At 42.6% G+C, this 19,471-nt stretch overlaps 1 protein-coding gene across 4 annotated transcripts in view; it reads left to right on the top strand.

Annotated features, from left to right (window-relative positions):
- Positions 1-7,841: 7,841 nt before the first annotated feature.
- The window catches only part of Fam120b (family with sequence similarity 120B), an 84,201-nt gene continuing 72,571 nt past the window's right edge, over positions 7,842-19,471 (top strand). For all 4 annotated transcript variants that reach the window (XM_023704822.1, XM_023704824.1, XM_023704821.1 and 1 more), the window contains exons 1-2: positions 7,842-9,308; positions 15,599-15,779. In XM_023704822.1, the coding sequence (XP_023560590.1) occupies positions 7,860-9,308; positions 15,599-15,779 (1,630 nt within the window). In that variant the 5' untranslated portion in view covers positions 7,842-7,859. The remainder of the gene's footprint in view (positions 9,309-15,598; positions 15,780-19,471) is intronic.

Below are 19,471 nucleotides of genomic sequence, written 5' to 3' on the forward strand. Positions count from 1 at the left end.
CTTGCTATGCCTTTTCTTTGGGAGGGGAGTTTTGAATCAAAGTTTTCTGTAGTCCAGGCTGGCTCCAATCACAGCTCAGCCTCCTAAATTGGTGGAATTGCAGATGTGGACCATCACACCCAGTCCTTCCAGTTATTTTTATAAAGCTTAATAAATATAAATAACTTTAATTTTTTTTAGACATTCATTTTCTTGTAAGGTGGGGATTTAAACATGCTATTTAAAGTTGAAGTTATTTACATAAATATAAAGTAACTTCTAAATGAGTTTTTTTAATAGTATCTTAAAATCTGCCAACTTGAGAGGTAAATTGCTTATTTTTACAAATAAGGAAAAAAGTGTTTAGAAGTTAAATTATTTGCCTTTATACAATAAATCACCTGTATTAGTAAAAAAGACCTGCTTGTAAACATCAATAAATACTACTCAGTAAAGAACTCTTAAGTCTTTATTGTGAAGCATTTACTATAAAGTGAACCTTTAAATATATCTGCACAAACCTACATACATACACCAAGTTCTGTAATAGTAGGCATAGACAATATTGTTGTCTTGAGACCAGCTCGTGTGAGTGACAATATAGTCATGCAAATCGTTACAAAATTATTTGCAAACATTAAGATACCAAGATAACTTGTGGCAAAAGAACATTTTTTTTCTTGAGATACAGTGTGCTAAACGTGATCTAAACATTTGTTAAAGATCTGCAGCATTTCAAATGCAATTTTTAATGAGGTAAGCAATGATATTAGCCTTGTGAGGCATATGCTATGGTTTCCCCTTTGGAGTTTTGGCTCCCCCTTGTCAGCACTTCTTACTGTTGCAGTGTACCTAGCTAAACCTGCCCTGTCTATTTCTAACCTTGGGTCCACCAGTTAATTGTGAGAACTGAGTAGAAAAATAGTTCATAGATGACAGAGCTGGAGGGAGTTTCTTATGACTAAGTTCTTTTAGCTTTAATTTGTAAACTCAGATTTATGTCATTTTTATCCTAAGTTCTGGATAAGTGAATCATTATAAATGTGCAGGCATAAGTTTTCTTACTATATTCAGTGACACTGGCTTTCATAGTGTTTCCACAGCCTCTAAGATTTTACAGTGCTGTAGTGCCAGTATTTTCCCTATAGTAGTAGGGGAAGACCAAAGGCAGAGTTCTGGATTGCTGGGAAAAACCAGAGACCTGTGTATCCCAGTCATCCCATTAAGGACCCCATGAATGAGTGGGAATTATCTGTGGGAAGGAGGCTGTGGTGCTCCCAGTGTGCAAGGAACAGATTACCCTCCAGTGCAGCAGTGTGTAGTAAGGAGTGAGTTCTACTGGGAGGAACCCAGTCTCAAGCCCCATTAATCCTGTATCTGTGACTAGGGGCAAATGACCTCAGATAGCATATACTGGTGGTTGCCTCCCCAGCAGCTGCGCCTGCAGTGTTCTTTACTAGGATGTGTCTTTGAGAAAGAGACTGAACGGCACTGATACTGTGTCTACTCTAGGCAAGTGGGACCATTGAGTGTTTTTGCCAATAAACTGCCCATAGTCAGGGTATCCAGTTGGTCACCTTTTGATACATGTGTACATCCCAGGCTGGCTTCTTTCAGTACTTTGAGCCTTTACCATCTTTCAAGATTCATCACGTAGTTTGGTACTTGGTCTTGTTCATTGCAACATGGTCCTAGCAGGGGTGTGGAATGTGCTAAGTATTCCATAGACATTTACCTTGTGGATGGAGGCATTTGGCTGGGCTGACAAGTATTGTTATTTTTGTGCAAGAGATGGCACTCGTGGATTGTGCATTGTTTCTGGACTTTGGTGTCAGGAAGTTTATTTGGCTGAGGGGTGCTGCACTATCAACTTTCTACAACTGTTTGTGAATTGAAAGGAAGAAAGAATCTTGTGAATTTTTCTTTCCCCTTCCCATCATCCCATCCACTACTAACTCAATAGGTGGAGCTGGCCTGGCTGTCAAGAGAATGGAGCCTAAAAAAATAAAAAATAAAATTTAAAAAAAATAAAATTATGGGGAAAAAAGAGAGACAGTGGAACTCGGCTTTAGAATGGCGAAAGCCTCCTGCTGTGTTGTGTCCTTCAGCTCCTTCCTCGAATTCCCTGCATTGATGTTTGTGTCCCAATTCCTGTAGTAAAACGGGGTCACACTTTTTTTTTGGTCTTTTTGTGATGGTCTCACTATGTAGTTCAGGCTGGCCTGAAGCTTGCTTTGTAACCCAGGCTGGTCTCAAACTCTCAGTGATCCTCCTGCCTCAGCCTCCCTAGTGCTGGGATTACAGGTGTGCACCACCACACCCAGACTAGTGATACTTCTGAATCCATGAACATCTGGTTTTCCAATTCTGTTTATACACCTGGCCTTGGATTGATTTATTTATGTATTTACTTACCAGTAGAGGGGATTGAACTCAGGGCCCTGTGTATGCTAGACAATTGTTCTACCACTGTCTCTTGTTGCTGGGACAAATACCCAACACCCAAAATGAGGAAAGGAAAAGTTTATTTAACTCAACAATTACTGAAGACTTCAGTCCATACTCAGCTGGCTCCAAGGCAGACTGGCACATGGCAGAAGGTAGCAGTTTATGGCAGTGGGAAACAACAAAAGCAAAAGGGAGGAGTAACAGCAGCAATGGTGACAGAGAGGAAGTCTATCTCCCTTATGTTGCATTCAGGCTGTCTGTCCCAGGCTGGGTGTAGTGTTCATATCCATAATCCTAGCAGCACTCACACCCATAATCCCAGTTGAGGATTTGGAGGGACACTTAGACACACACCATGACATTCTGCTCCTGGGCCCCAGAGACTCATGTATATCCCTTTATGCAAAAAGCATTTTAGTCTACCTCCAAGAGTTACTGAAGTCCTAACAGATTCAGCATTGCTGAAAGGTCCAAGTCCCAAGTCTCCTCCAAGATCTAAAGCAAAGTCTTAGTTGTGAGCCCCTGTACAAATGAAAAGTTAGACACTTCCAACATTCAATGGCACAAGATAAGCATTACCATCCCAGAAGGTACAAACACTGGCATCATAAAGCACTGGGACCAACACGAATCCAAAATCCAGCAGGGCAAACGTTAAGTCCTGTAGCTCCATGTGGAACATTGGAAGCCGTCTGGCAGATTGTGAGGTCCATGTGGCTTCACCCCTGTGGCACTTCTGGCGGTGGTAGCTCCCCTGGCTTTTCTCTTAGGCTAGCTTTGCTCTCCCCTTACAGTTTTCTGTAGATGATCCATGTTCTTGACTTTTCCAAACTTCGGGGGTTTCCACTGAACAGGCTTCTCACTCACAGCTTTACACACCACCCTCTCAGGGGCACACTGTCTGGCCTCCCAGGCCTTCTGAAATCTAGGTGAAAGACTTCTTTCTGAGAGTTGTGCAAGTGCCTAAAACCAGTGGATGATGCCAAGGTCTGCTGCCAGCTGGGGCAGTAGCCAGGATTCTTTTTCTCTTGGCCATAGAGATTGAATGCCTGGATTGCTGAGCACTCTGACCCTGATTCTGAGGAATAAATTCTCCACGCTGGTGCCATTCTGGAACCTGGCGTGGCCACTGCCACCACCGTTCTGGAAAATGGAACTCTGCAGTTTTCCCAAGACAAAGGCCCTCACCCTTGCAATTCTGAGACTGCGGAGAGTGGAGACCTGTACCTCTTGTGATGCCTTCAGGCCATTCTCTGGTTCCTTCTCTGCAATGGAGATCCTTTCAGCTCTATCTTTGCAGTCCACAGCTTAAGTCCTGCAGTTCCATGTGGACCATCTGAAGCAATCTGTGGCAAATTGTACAGTCCATGTGGCAGGAGCTTCTTTTCTGACCAAATTCACAACATTTTAAATCATCCTGCTGGGCTCTTTACTCTCAATTCTCAACATAAAAGTGACTTAAAATCCCCAACAATAGCCATGCCACTGCCTCAATATTTGGCTGTTTTGAGATTTCTTTTGGAAGGTTAATCAGTCAACCATGCATACTCTCAGGCTCAGGCAAAGTCTCTCGACAAGAACAAAATGCAGACAAACTGCCAAGCCAAAACACAAATGATTTGGAGTCCCAACAACCAATCAGTCCTTTTTCCCAGCAGAAACCTCCCCAGCTGGATCTTTACAGGCAGGATTTCTATCAACCTTCTGGTTTGAGCTCTGACCAGAATCTCCCATATAGAACGGCCAAAGCTATTCCAGTGCTTCTCTTGTAAGCGATGTCTCCAAACCTTTCCTATCTCTTCACATAAGCCATTCCCAAAAGCTTGTAATCCACATGGTTGGGTTTAGCAACAGCAACGACCCCACTTCTCTGGTACCAAATTCTGTCTCAGTATTCTCTCATTTCTGGGACAAATACCCAACAGCCAAAATGAGGGAAGGAAAGGTTTATTTAGCTCACAATCACTGGAGATTTTAGTCCATACTCAGCTGGCTCCAACGCAGACTGGCACATGGCAGAGTGTAGCAAGAACAAAAGGGAGGAGTAACAGCAACAGTGGCAACAGAGAAGTCTGTCTCCCTTATGTTGCATTCAGGCTATCTGCCCCAGGCTGGGTATAGTATTCACACCCATAATCCTAGCAGCATTTACACCCATAATCCCAGCAGCACTCACACCTGTAATCCCAGTGGATCATGAGGCTTTGGGGGACACCTAGACATAAACCATAACAACTGCCAAGCTACATCTCTAGTCCTTTTTGTTTCAGCATCTCACTAATTTGCCTAGAGTAACCTCTTTATTCTCTCTGATACTCATGGAACCCTTCATGTGTCAGGTGATGGCCTTAGAGGGTCACCTTAGTAGTATTGATGCTGGAGCATCCCAGACCATGTTTTGGGCTATTAAAATTTCTGCTTGGGCCAGGGAGATGGGGCCTGAGTTCAATCCCTGGTTCTGGGGAAAAAAAAATCTGCTTAATGGGGCATAAACTCATGCTTTCTCTTATATAGCGCTTATTTACATATGAAAATTTCCCACATAATGTGCAGGTAAAACGTCCCTCATTCTATAATAATTCTCTTTAGGAATGAAATGCCTCCATGTATATGCTCAAAGGGAAGGCAAAAAAATAATTGTTTGAAGTAATACCCAGTTTCCTATCATTTGGATATCTTCTTCCACACCGCGTGAACTGTACCACACAAGTATGGTTCAGACCAAGAGATGCTGAACAGCATCCTCTATTATCATAGTTTCCCAAGTCTGGTCCTTGGATTCTTAGTTGGAAAATCCACAGAAGAATACATTGTCATGCCACACTCCTGAGATAATTTGTGGTTCAGAATGTGAGGAAATATACAGCTACTTTCTCTTAATTCAGTGGGAAGAAAGATTTGTACTAATAGTATTTAGACAGGATATCATGTCTGCGTCTTTTACTATGAATAACCACTAAGAAGATAACAATATGCAATGTATTAATTATTGAAACCGTCCTATTAATCGGTTTTGAAACTTATCTCATTGCTATGTTTCTCAAAATTGGTAAAAAATAAAAATATGAGCAGATTTAAAGATTAAAAAAATGTGAGGAAATTGTTGAAAAGAGGAAGAACCAGGGGCTTCTTAGCTAAAAGATTTTTATTACTGAGATAAGAAAGAGCAAAAATATCAATAAAATTAAAGAGTGCTGATCCTGACTTCTCATGAAAAGGACTATGTTGAGAAATTTATTGTTGTCATTTGAAGTTTTAGTATAAAATGCCTGAAACAAAAACCAAAAGAAGGCTGGGACGATAGCTCAGTGGAATAAGTGCTTTCCTGGCAAGTGCAAGGTCCCGAGTTTGATCCCTGGTACCACCAAAAAACAAAAGTCTTTTATTAGCAAGGACAGGCAGCCAGCTCCAGTGTGGCAGAAGATGCCCATGGATATAGCAGTTTAGCAGGGGGTGCAGGGTTTGCCTTGATCCTCCTAGCTCTGTTTCCCTATGTGTGTGTTGACTGTGTGCTGAGCAGTTCAGCCATCCTTTTGCGAGCTGCCCAAGCCTGAGAACTCCTAGAGCAGGAATCCCCAGGGACTGGCTGTGAGCTCTTTTGGACCACAGCACCCAATGGAGGAGCTGTGAAAGAACATAGAAGCTGAGTCAGATTCCAGATTTGAAATTTGACCTTTGGCCTGCTTAATTCAAAGCTAAGCATAGAATAATAGTCTACGTGTTGCTTACTGTTCGATCCTTATGTTCTTGTATTCCCTTTTCAAAGCTTGTCTCCTTCCCCCTGTGATAATAGTAAGGGACAGAAAAAACCCTTTTTCAGAAATAAGAGGCTGACTTCCCTGGGGTTGGGAGTGTAACTCAGTGGTAGGCCCACTTGGTTGGCATTGTGCAGCCTTGCGTTAGGTCTTCAGTACGGGGGAAAAGGGGAGCCTTCCTGTGGGATTCAGCAGATCCACTGGCGTGGGAATCATCATGTTTTGAGGCCTGTTCTACTGCAGCAGTGGTATTTTGGCAATGTTTCCATAGTAAACTCTGTAGCAGTACTAAAGTAGTGATTTGGGGCATGTGTGTTCATAGCCCATTTAATGACAGTGAGTGAATCTTCTCTAAATTTCAACATAAATATAATCCTCTGCCTAAATTTGGTATATTTTGATTATTAATGGCTATTACAGATAGCTTCATATTGTTACCATAAGAGGGCAGGGTCCACTAGTAGTGGGTAAATTCTTGAGAAATAAGTGGGGAGGGGGCAGGCTAACCTCCTTGGGGATGGGAGTGTAGCTCAACAGTAGAACCACTTGCCTGGCATGTGTGAGGCCCTGGTTAGATCCTTAGCACTTGAAAAAAAAGGTGCCTTTTCTCAACCTAATAATTATTTACCATTTATTTGTAAAATAGAACTTTTGATTTTTTTTTTAACCAGTCTTATCAGAGTTTCACAGATTAAAGATTGTGAATGTGTGTATGTGTCTGGTCCTTCAGCCCTGTGTTTTATAGAGGCATAACTCATTTCGTGTTGCTATTTGCATATTAAAGGTGTTTTTGTTGTGTTTATTCAAAAGACATGACATCCTGATGATATAGATAAAACCATAGTGAAAAAATGGACCACTGAAATGTTTGTTTTTTGTTTGTGACAGTGTCTCTCTGTGTAGTTCAGGGTAGCTTTGAACTCACTATGTAGCCCAGACTGGCCTCTTAACAGTCTGCAATCCTTTTGCCTCAGCCTCCTGAGTGCTGGGATTACAGGTGTGTGCCACCACACCTGGCTGCAAGATAGGTTTATAAATTTTTTTCTGATCATTGATGAACCTTGTAGCCTGCCTAAAGAACATCTTATGTAGAAGCATATCTTATTAAATAAAGTTTTCTGTTTATCTTTTGAGACAGGGTTTCACTCTGTAGTTGAGGCTGGCCTTCAGCTCATTGTGTAGCCAAGGTAGGGCTCAAACTCAGAGCAATCCATCTGCTTCAGCTTCCCGGGTACTGAGACTATAGATGTGCACCACCACTCCCGCCTTGGCTATATTTTTTCCTAAAGTTTGAATTTTAACTCTTGAACTATTGTATCTTAAATTATTGCCTAAGCAGGCACTTTAGTCCACTGAGCTATCTGGCTAGCCCCTGAATGTGTTTTTGAAATATCTTAAATAATAGCCTTAGTGAAAAGCTTAAAAAATTGGTATACTCTATTGTCTTTGAATTCTAACTGATAAATCATAAACGCTTAAGTAAAGCACTTTATGTGTTTCAGTTGAAAATTTTTAGACTCCTAGCCAATGTGTTGCATTAGTTTGTTGACGTAATGTTTTGGGATATTAGCTCTTGCCTTGTGTTTGCTTTGAAAAGTTCTATATGTCTAGTGATGAGGTCATAGTTACTCATTGTGAATTTATTTTTCTTTACAGATTCTTTTTCAGAGTTTAGTTATGGGTGTGAGAGGGTTGCAGGGGTTCGTGAGGAGTACCTGCCCACATGTGTGTACAGTCGTCAACCTCAAAGAGATGGCCGAACACCACCTCAGCAGGCACCCAGCATGTACCCCAACCATCGTGGTGGACGCCATGTGCTGTCTCCGGTACTGGTACACTCCAGAATCTTGGATCTGCGGTGGCCAGTGGCGAGAATACTTTGCTGCTTTGCGAGATTTTGTTAAAACCTTTGAATCCGTCGGCATCAAGTTGATATTCTTCTTTGATGGCATGGTGGAACAGAATAAGAGAGATGAGTGGATCAAACGAAGGCTTAAGAACAACAAGGAGATTTCCAAGATTTTCCATTACATAAAGTCACGCAGGGAGCAGCCAGGCAGAAATATGTTCTTTATCCCCTCTGGGCTGGCCATATTTACGCGATTTGCTCTGAAGGCGATGGGTCAGCAAACCTTGTGTTCATTACAGGAGGCAGACTACGAAGTGGCTTCCTATGGTCTCCAGCATAACTGCCTTGGGATTCTTGGGGAAGACACTGATTACTTGATTTATGATACTTGTCCCTACTTGTCTATTAGTGACCTCTGTCTGGAGAGTCTCAACACAGTCATGCTGTGTCGGGAGAAGCTTTGTGAGAGTCTGGGCCTCCACCTGGCTGACCTGCCTCTGTTGGCCTGTCTGCTTGGTAATGATATCATCCCGGAGGGCATGTTTGAAAGCTTTCGGTACAAATGCTTGTCTTCCTATACGTCTTCAAAAGGGAGCTTTGACAAAAAGGGTAACATTATCTTAGCTGTGTCCGACTACATATCCAAAGTTCTTCATTTGCATCAAGGTGAGAGAAAATTAGAAGAGATGTTACCTTTGGGACCAAACAAAGCTCTTTTTTATAAAGGAGTAGCATCATATCTCTTGCCAGGAAAAAAATCTCCATGGCTCTTCCAAAAGCCCAAAGGTGTAACAGTGTTGGACAAGCAAGAAGTATCTCTGAGTTCAGACCCTGCATCCCCCCGAGGGGCTCCCACTTGTACAGAGCCTGAGTCTAGCCAGGACATCCTAGTGTGTGCAGATCCTGATTCCAAGGAGAAGGTTCTAGTACGTGTAGATCCTGAATTGAAGGAGGAAGTTCTCGTGCGTGCAGATCCTGAATGTAAGCAGGAAGTTCCCATGCATGCAGATCCTGAATCCAAGCAAGGAGGTCCCATGTGCACAGATGCTGACTCTCAGCAAGAAGTTCACACGTATCTAGATCCTGAGCCCAAGCAAGGACTCCCCATATGTGTACATCCTGAAATAAGCCAGCAGTTACCTGTGGGAACAGACCCTGAATTTAATCAAGAAGCACCCATGTGTGTACACCCTGAAGTTATACAAGAAGATCCTATGACTATGGGGCCAGAAATAAAAGAGCAAGTGCCCATGGTTTCAGATCCTGAAATCTTAAAGGTAGGTGGATGTGCCCACCCCAATCTAAGATGTCATCTTTGAAAATATATCAACCAGTGGATGTGTGAGTGAAGATTTACTACCTGTCATGGGTAAGGGGCTGCAGGGGCTACACAGAGTAAGAACCTCTTGGATCTGGGATGGTGCTCTGCACATGAAGGCACATTACATTATAACCCCCATTTGGTATTGTCACATGAGTAAAATGAGCAGAGGTGTATTCCAAGGAGAGAGAGCTCTGGGTTAAGGTACAGGGGAAAGTTCTTCAGAGAAGCAGATTCGGAGCCATACTTTTATGGGAGTTGGGAGTAATTGTGAAAGTGTTACAGAACCTTTAAAGAGTTTTGATGAGGCTGGTGAGATAGCTCAGTGGTGTAAGCACCTGCCTGGCAAGTGCAAGGACCTGGATTTGATCCCCAGTACCACATGCCTTTCCAGCCCCAGGGTTCCAGTCGTGTTGTGCCAGCCACCAAAATCATTCATGGTGGCGCATGCCTGTAATCCCAGTGCTGGAAGGCTGAGACAGGAGGATCACTGTGTAGCAAGACCTTGTACCAAATAAATAATTCCAAAAAAACAAGAGTTTGGATGGAGGGTCACAGCTAGGCACCTGTTTCCAGTAGGTGCTGCATTAGGCACAGTGCTTGTCTTGGCTCCTTTGAGCCTCATTAGTCCTGTAAGATAGGTATTACCATGATCCCCTCATACATGGTAAGTTACCCTGAATCACACACCTAGTCCTGTTACCCAGGTTTACAGATAAGGTACAGCTATGTGAATATCCCGAGGCATTGCAGCATCTCGGAATCAAATCAAATCTTTTTTTTTTTTTTTGCAGAACTGGGAATTGAACTCAGGCGCTTGTACTCAAATAAGATCTTAGCTAGATACCTTTTAATTGTTCAAGGTGTTGTATCAATGTATTTCATCTAGTTATATAAGCAATAGCTCTAAGAATTCTTTGCCTTTGTTATAAGCAATATTCATGAGTCTTACTGCTTTTATTAAATCAGCTGCTCGTTTGTGTAGTGTCCATTCCTACTATCCTAGTGCAGCTGTGTTGTCCGGGTGATGGTCACAATCCCTAAGAACACTTCTTGAGCAGAATTCTCCCTCCTGCAATCCACTTGTCATGCTGCATGCAGAAATAAAGTCCATTGCTTGCATTTCGTCACTTCTAGGGCCAAAGCAAAGGCTTCTGAGTAGTCATGGCTTTTAGCACCTGATCTTTGCAGTTGTTTCCAGAGCTTTATGTCTCATTGATTTTTCTTTCTCAGTTTTATAGCCCTGCACATGCCCTTCTTCCTGAAGAGTTTCTGCTACCATTGTATTTAACACTTACTGGTTTTTCTGTTACAACTTGCGCATCACTTAGAGAAATAGTGGGCAGTAGTGTATTAGCTTTTCATTGCTGTGACCGAATACCTGACATACACAATTTAAAGGAAGAAGACGTGATTTTTGCCCATTTTCTAGAGGATGCAGTTCATTAGCTGTCTCTAAAGCAGAAATGTCATGGTAGAAAGGCTGGGCTGGGCAGAGCTGCTGAGTTCATGGAAGCTGGGAAAAACAAGCAGGGGAACAGTGCCAGAGATGAAGGGGCCAGGGACCAAGGTTATGGTTTTGTGACCCACCTGGACAAAGATGTGTGTTTTACTAAACTCCAGGCAGTCCTAAGCCAAGCAAGTTGACATTTAAGCTTAACCGCCATGCATGATTTGTGTCCCTTGTGTTCATAGCACACCCTGTGATTGCAAGGTGATGATTTCAAGTATGATACGGCCTTCTAGCTAGACTTGCAGTGCTGAGGGCAGAGTCTTGTCTTTTCTCAATACTGTTCTGTGCGTAGCATAATATCTGCTTGTAGTGGCTCATTAAATACTTTGTTGAATGAAGTACTTGCTTTTTCTCATACTTCTAACTTCTCTTAGTGACTTCTTCCCTTTCTTGCTGCATATTGATCTTGTTAACCTCGTGTTGTCTACTACGTTAGCAGATAGGCTAACTTATTACTAGGCACAAGTAACTACAGTAGGATCTAGAATAGAACACCCTTTTAGTAGAGGTACACGTGAAAATGCGGAAGCACTGTGTAAGTACTGCAAATGAGAAAGGAATTGGGCTAGAAACTGGAGGAGGGTGAGTTGGACTTCAGGCAGAGCTGTTGGCAGGCAGAGGCTTTGTGAGTCACAACGTGGGAGTAGAGCTGGTGCTGACAGGGATGAGAGCAGTCTGAGGAGGTGAGCGATATCATGGCAAGAAGTGTGGAAAGAGGGCAGAGAGCCAGATCTGGCTGCTTCAGTTTATTCAGCTTTTGGATGCAGACTGGATATAGCTAGTTGAGTGTAGATCACACAGAGATGGTTCTCATTAGATATGTGAGTACTTTGTAGTTATCAGGTGCTCCTTCCATCATGAAGCTGTTAAGAGAAAGCTGATACTTGCCTTCTTATGTGACAGCGGAGGTGTGTCGAGGCCAGTGATGACCTAGAGTCATGGTGGTCACACTCAACAGAGACAGGGTTTGAACCTGAGCCTTTCATGCCATGCGGTTAGCAAGATCACATTTACCTGTGCTGCTAGTATGAAGTTCAGTGGCATCTGGGAAGGTAAGATGGAATGGTCGATAGTCTAGAACCATGAATGTGGACAGATTTGTTGAAGCCACGTACTCCTAATCTTACACATGGCTGTAGGGAAGTAGCATCTGACATAGAGCAAAGGCCTGCATAGTCCCTGAATTACCTGGGGGGAGGCAGTGTTGGCTTGTCTTCCTGTACCCTGTATGCTTTCTAATGTCCCCATTTCACTGTGTCCTCCCTCCACCGTGTAGCGCTTGCTTGTCTTGAACTAGTGGTAATCCTCCTGCCTCAGTCTCTTGAGTGCTGGGATTATAGGCATGCACTGCCATGCCAGGCCCCTCTGTTTCTTGACTTCCTCATCATTTGCATATGGCTCTGTTCGTATTCCTTTTGGGTTGAGGTCTGTCTTAATGCTCTTCTCCTTGCTTCATGGGTCCCATTCCTATTCACCTCACTGAGTTCCTCCAAGGGAGTTGGGCCTGACAGAGTGTGTCCTATGAATTATGAAAATTTTGGCCTTCAGTATTCATGGAGGAAGCATTGGATACTTTTCAGCAGGGTTGTATGGTCAGATAGATGCTTTATGAAACATTGGTTGTTTATGCTGCAGAGGATGGTTTTGAAATGACTTGCAGAAGCTCAGTGAAAGACAAAGCTAGAATTAGAAAAATGGCAGTGGAAATAGGGAAAAACAGGCTCATGATGTTTCCGAAGTAAAACTTCCAGTAAGGGGGACATGCTGTGAATGGAGTTCCTCTCTGGGCACCAGGGATGGTCGTTGCATTAGCTGAGGGAGAAGGGGGGAAGCAGGCTGAGCCCCAGTGCAAGGGAGTGGGGTAAATGGCATTCTGACAGGTCCATGCAGTGAGATGCAGACCTCAAGTTCTTTACTAGCAGGAGACAAGCATTTGGGAATTGTTCTTTTTTTTTTTTGTACCAGGGATCAAACTCGGGACCTTGCACCTGCCAGGCAAGCACTTATGCCACTGAGCTGTCTCCCCAGCCTGGGAATTGTTCTTTTATATCTCACAGGAGCCTTGGCAAAAGAGCATGTGTACTAGAGAGGTAAAAAACCACCAAGAGAGGAGGAGAATGAGGAAAGAATGAGCCCAGCAGGAGCCCAGGAAGGAAGGCAGCTTTCAGGAACAAAAGAGTAGCCTTGGAGTGTGAGTGCTATGGATGAAGAGGCCAGGATGTCAGGCTTGAGTTAGACAAGCACTTGGGTTGGCAGCAGCTTTGGTGGCTGTAAACAGATGCTGCGGCCAGGTAGAGGGTAGAGGCCACTCACAAGGGTTTGAGGAGCTGACAAAATGAACCTCAGAAGGTCCTCGAAGACCTATCTGTGGGCAGATAGGCAGGTGCTGTGTAACACGGTAGCTCATATAGGCCTTATTGGTGAACTTAGTTATGTCTTTAGACAGTTTTAAAGTTTAAGTTACTCTTGCAGCTCTTTCTAAAAAATTTGTGCAGTAGAGTTTACCCTTGTGTCATAGGCAACTAGGCTTCTAGCCCGTGTGGATGAACAAGCAGTTATCCCAGATGCCTTAGGTGGAAAGGCCACAGTACAGAGCAATGGCAGAGCATGACCTCTGTTGTCTGTGTCAGACAGGGTCTCATTTGTGGCCTGAACTCTGTAGTCTAGCCGGCCTCAAACTCATGCTGATCTACCTGTCTCAGCCTCCCAAATGCTGGGATTACAGGAGTGTGCCCTCACTCCCAGCCACACCTCTGTGTTTTCTGGAAAGCATTTTGGAAAAATGAAATTGGAAAGCAAATGATAAGGTTTACATAATGCTTGATAAAGTACATTAATTGTGCTGTATAGTTGTTAAATTATGTAGATACGATTTTTCCAAGTATAATATGCTGTAACATTGAAGGGTAGAAACAAAAGCACTTAGGTCGTACTAATTTAATTGATTAATTAAAAATCATAATTCTGGAGAACTTACACTGTATGTTCTCAGAAGTGAATGTTAGTATCTCAAATTCTGTAACTTGTCAAAATTAAAGATATCTTAGTGTGAAAATGTCAACTCCTTTGAAATAAAAGCAATCGGAAGTGGGAGAGGGGATGGAAACAACTTGGAAGCATTTCTGCCCTAAAAGGACATGCACAGTTGAACATCTCAAATAGTCTGTATGGAAAGGGCCAGAGGTGTTGGTCACTTGTGATCATTGTCACCTGGTCAAAGCACCAAGCCAGGACTCTTCGGGCCTACAGTGCAGCCTGACTTATAATCCCTCCCTTCCTTTCTCACTTAAAACTGAGCTTACTGCTAGGAAAACAATTAGCAGGTTTCCCCTGGTTTGGAGACGTTCTAGCAGTGCAGTAGGCATCACGCTGTGGTCTAGGCTGAAGAGGGCCAGACGCCTGGGCAGTCTGTAATGGTTTTCCACTGATGAACTGAGTGGGACCCCACGTCTCCTAGTGTATGCTCTTCGAGCATTGACTTCTGTCACCTTTAAGTGGCCCTGTGAGTTGACATCTTTCAGTAAACCTGTAGTTTACATGAGGAGTGTGGGGTGGAGGAATTGGCTGAGGTCTACAGTATAGAGTCCACTTAACAAAGACTCCTAAAGCATACATGAATGAAACCCTGAATCAGAATCTTTTGGTGGGTGGCAGGTCATCCTGCCATCACATTTTACATGCTTTTGGGAGATTATTTGGATTTGAATTCTGAAGAGTACTGTGTATATTTATTTCCAAGTAATAAGAATGTTCACAGGAAAATAAGATCTATATATAAGTTATTGTAGACAAAGTGATTATAACTGCTTAAATGAGGAAAGTAGAATTAGTTAAACCACACATGCTATTTTCTGTCACACGGCATGCAGAGGGAAATGTGGCTTGTGGTTTTGCTCAGTAAACAGGCTGGTCACGATGGTATACCTGTGCTCTCAGCTCCTCAAGAAGATGAGGCCGGATGCTTAATGAGCAGGGATTTCAAGGCTCGCCTGGGAAACTGAAAGATCCCCACCTCAAAACAACCTTGTTGACTGACCACATGAATGAATCCGGTATAGTTTCTGACTCAGAACAGTTCGTAGTTTGGCAGGAAAAGTTAGACAGGATAGCCGCTGAGACCCAGGAGACAGACAGAGTTGGGTCGTTCTAGATGGGAGGAGTAGGAAGTTCATGTAGCAGGTGATACTTCTGATGAATGTAAATCATGGAGTAGGAGGGTGGGAGCTGTGGTGGGGAAGAACTTTCTGGGTGGGGATTTGTGCTCCTAGAGTGTAAGAGGAGTTGGGAGAGGGTTGTTCTTGAGGAGCCATGAAAAAGTCCACTGAGGCTGAGTTTGTAGCATTTTATGTGGGGTTGCGCAGTAGAAGAGGACAGGAGATTGAGGGACTGGAGTGTCACAGTGAAGGATTCACGGTAGCCATTCACGCTAGGGAAACAATGGAGAGAAGCAAGGAAGGAAGCGATGGACTAATTTCCGAGAAGACAGCATAGTGGTTCTTCTGGGAAGGGAAGAAACGAGATCTGGAGTCAGTGGGGAGCCTTTTGTGGCAGCCCTGGTAGAAATTAGCAAGTACGTGGTTGCTGAGAGACCTTGAGTAGGCAAAATGATGAGATACTGCAGAGCTGAATACGACAAGACTGGAGGTGGGCAGCAGAGGAAGAGCAGTACAAGCAAGGATGGAAGATGGTAGTACACAGAAAACCCAAACCTGCTGCATTTTCATTTTGAGCAGATCGCTAGGACCCAGCATGTCCATGCGGAAAGCTACCTGGTGTACAGCATCCTGAGCAGTGGTGAGATTGAGTGCAGCAACACGCTGGAAGACGAGCTGGACCAAGCCCTGCCCAGCCAGGCCTTCATCTACCGTCCCGTGCGCCAGCGCGTCTACTCAGTCCTACTGAGGGGCTGCCAAGGTGAGAGCCACCTGGACTTTCTTTGTACTAGTTCCAGTGGGGGTGAACTCTGGGGAGCTGCCTGGTGAAGTGCAGTGTGTTCTTTCAGCAATAGGAGACAGAATTTTTCCTTTTTCGCTGTAAGATCTATAATTGTGAATGTCACATCTATGAAAATTTAGAATTGTTAGTTTTTGTTTTTTTGTTTTTTTTTTTTTTTGCAGAACCAGGGATTGAATTTAGGCCCTTGCACTTGACAGGCAAGCACTTAATCTACTGAGCTATCGCCCTGGCCCTAGAATTGTTAGTGCCAGGGGTTTGTATATCTTTTTCTTTTTTTTTGATGTTTGCACATGTGAGTCTAGTTTATTTCACTTAAGACGAGTATGTTTTCTGCATCCCTTTACAGAAAAAAAGACTCAAATTTATACTCTTTTATAGCTGAATAATATTCCATTGTGTAAAAATACTACATCTTTTTCATCCATTCTTCAGTTAATCAGCATCTGGGTTATTTCCAGGATTTAGGTATGACAAATTGTTCTGCTATAAACATGGATGCACATATATCGCTGTGGTATGAGGTTTTCAGTTGTTTTGGAAAAGTACCCAGGAGGGGAATAGCTGGCTTGAATGAAATCTCCAATCCTAGATTTTATTTTATTTTATTTTTTTCCATAATTTTATTGACGGACAAATAGCAATGAGACAGTTTCAAATCAAATTGGTAGGACAGTTTCAATAATTAACACATTGCATACTGTCTTCTTAGTGGTTATTTGCTGTACAAGATGCAGACATGATATCCTATTTACAAACACTATTAGACCAAATCACTCTATTCATTAAGAGAATGTAACTGTATATCTATCCTAACCATTTTGAATACACAGATACAAAATGGACATTCATTTATATATCCCCTTTTTTGTTTAGTTCCCTTGTTTGAATATTATAGGTGTGTTAACTCAGCAAAAATATTCTAAAAGAGTCCAGTAATCCATAATAGTATTGGGTCTTCCGCTTGACTGCAGTGTCAGAAACTGTTGACTTAAGTCCCCTACAGCTCAACATAACAACATGGCTTTACTTCTTATACTTCGTTTTTATACTTTTCTGCCAGATGTTAAAACCAAGATAAAGCAAGACCTATGCAACAAGAGTTGTAGCTTTTGGATCTGATAAAGTCAGTCAAATCCCCTCAGAATTTATCCTGAGAGGGGCCGGGGAGATGGCTCAGTGGAATAAGCGCTTCCCTGGCAAGCGCAAGGACCTGAGTTCAATCCCCAGTTCCGCCAAAAAAAAAAAAGAATTTATCCTGAGATCCTATACCTCACATTGTAGATCCTTTGTCAGTGTCAGCCATGTGGATGAGTCACAGCCATTGCTTGGACAATGTGCTGTCTGTGAAAGCCTGAGAGAATGTTTTCTCTCCATGTGACTCTCCTTAGGCACACTCTACATCATCAATCACTTTCCTCTTTGGCCCCATAATCTCTTTGATTAGAAAATGTGGGACACTACTGAGTTACATGACATTACAGTACAAATTCTCATATGTCCTGAGTCTTAATTGACCTTGGAAGGATAGGGCCAAAATGTTGACTTTCCGTGCAGCCCTCCTTTTTTTCTAATTTTTGGTCTGCAAACTTAGGTTGTTAACCCTCCAGAAGAGAAGTTTATTGTTATTACCATACAACCTAGGCTGTTAAGCTTAACCTCACTATCTGTCTGAATATCAAACTTCTTAGGCATAGCATGGAACAGGTATTTTTCATCAAGTATTTTTTTTTTTTTTTTTTTTCTGGAACTGGGGATTGAACTCAGGCCCTTGCATTTGTCAGGGAAGCGCGTATTCCACTGAGCCATCTCCCCGACCCCTTTCATCAAGTATTGATATGTTGAACTTTAAGTCCCTACAGAATATGAAGAAAAAACATTTAAAAAATTAAAATATCTTTTAATAATAGGCATAATTATATAATTCTTATGTTTACATGTTAAGTCCAGAAATCTCACCATATACAACCTTGTAGCAAGCTAGTCCTGCAACATTCCTTTTCCTGTCTCCTGCCTTCATTCACCCTCTTCTTTTTGAACAATCATCTACCCGAGAGACAGCACAGCAGCAACTGGCATGTCATGACAAGCAGCCCGTATTCAGAAGACCAGAATGACAGGCACTGCAAGCATGAACCTACTATTACAGAAGGATTTTTCTTTTTTTTTTTTGCTCCGAATGCCTTCAGGGCAGGTTTGGCTGGCTTGAGTTGTGGGGATCGAACCACAACAACCTGAGCCTGACTGCTTTGTTGAAGCAGCCACTTAAAGAACTAAGCTAAGGGGCAGGCCCCCCGAACCTACTATTACAAATTGCCATCTTCAATGCAGTTGCTTAGTTCACAGATGTTTGTATATATAGTTAGTCAGGGTGAGAATCATTCCGATTAACTGCAAGATTCAAAAATCTTCTGAAGATTCTCAGGATCATTGCCCTACCCATCTTCTACATGTAACAGTATGGCTTGCCCCTGTCATGTTTCCTTGCTCTTTCGGCTTGTATATCTAATGAGCAAGTCGTTAATCAGAGGTTTTTGATGAGGTATGTATTGTTTCTAGGCCCATTGTTTTAGGATTTGTGCTTTTTAACAAATGAGAGTCTGGCTGGGAAGATAGCTCAATGGAATAAGTGCTAGCCTGGCAAGTGCAAGCAAGAGCCTGAGTTCAATCCTTGGTACCACCAAAAATAAAATAAAAAATGAGATTTTTGTATCGCTTTTCCTTTTTCTTTTTCTTTTTTTTTTTTAGCGAAACTGGGGATTGAACTCAGGCCCTTGTGCTTGCCAGGGAAGCACTTACTCTACTGAGCCATCTCTCTGGCCCCCACTCTTGTTTATTGCTTTTATTTATTTATTTATTTATTTATTTCTTATTCTCTTTAAAAATGTTTTTAAAAAAAGATAAAATTCATTTTGTAGGAGTATATTGTATGGTGTGTTTATTACTAGACAAAGACAGTGCCTATTTGGACACCTTTCAAAATATAATTTTCATGAAGTAATTTTACAAATTGTAGTGCATCATTTTAAACTTTTCTTCAGAGTCTTGGTAATTAAGTTTGTTTTTTAACACAAAGAAGAGAGGAAGGAACATCAGTGTCCGGGGCAATCAGAGGAGAGCCCCACGTGTAGTTATCTGGGACCTTGTAATTCACTGCTAGGAATAGTGTAGAGACCATCCTTCATGTTAGAGCCGAGTGGTCTGTAGTGCACTTACCGTCACTTCGTATTTGAGGCCTTCTTTACCTGAGACAGACCTTAGAGGTATTTCCTCTGATGGGAGACAGGTTTGATAAACTTGTGGCCTAGCAAGGAGTAGCCAGGCTGAGAGACAGAAGCCAGAGTGCCAGTGGATGGTGTCTGGGGCCTGCTTATTCAAGCACCCTTAGTTTTAAACATCAGTGTGTTAATACTAGTCTATTATTTCAGAAAATAAACATTTATAACCTGAAAGTGGTGACATTATCAACTGGATTAAAAAGCTGTCATTCTTGTAGTGGTAGAATCCAGGGTCTAGCAGATTCCTGGCGTGATCCATCCAGCACATACTTCTTCCTTCCCCACACACTGTAGGTGCCACAAGACCGAAAGAGCTGGGTACCAGAGAGTGTTACACTGGTGTAAACGCAGAAATGACATTTTGTGTGTAGACGC

The sequence above is a fragment of the Octodon degus genome, unplaced genomic scaffold (genome assembly GCF_000260255.1).
Source record: "Octodon degus isolate 3935 unplaced genomic scaffold, OctDeg1.0 scaffold00205, whole genome shotgun sequence".
Taxonomy (NCBI): Eukaryota; Metazoa; Chordata; class Mammalia; order Rodentia; family Octodontidae; genus Octodon; species Octodon degus.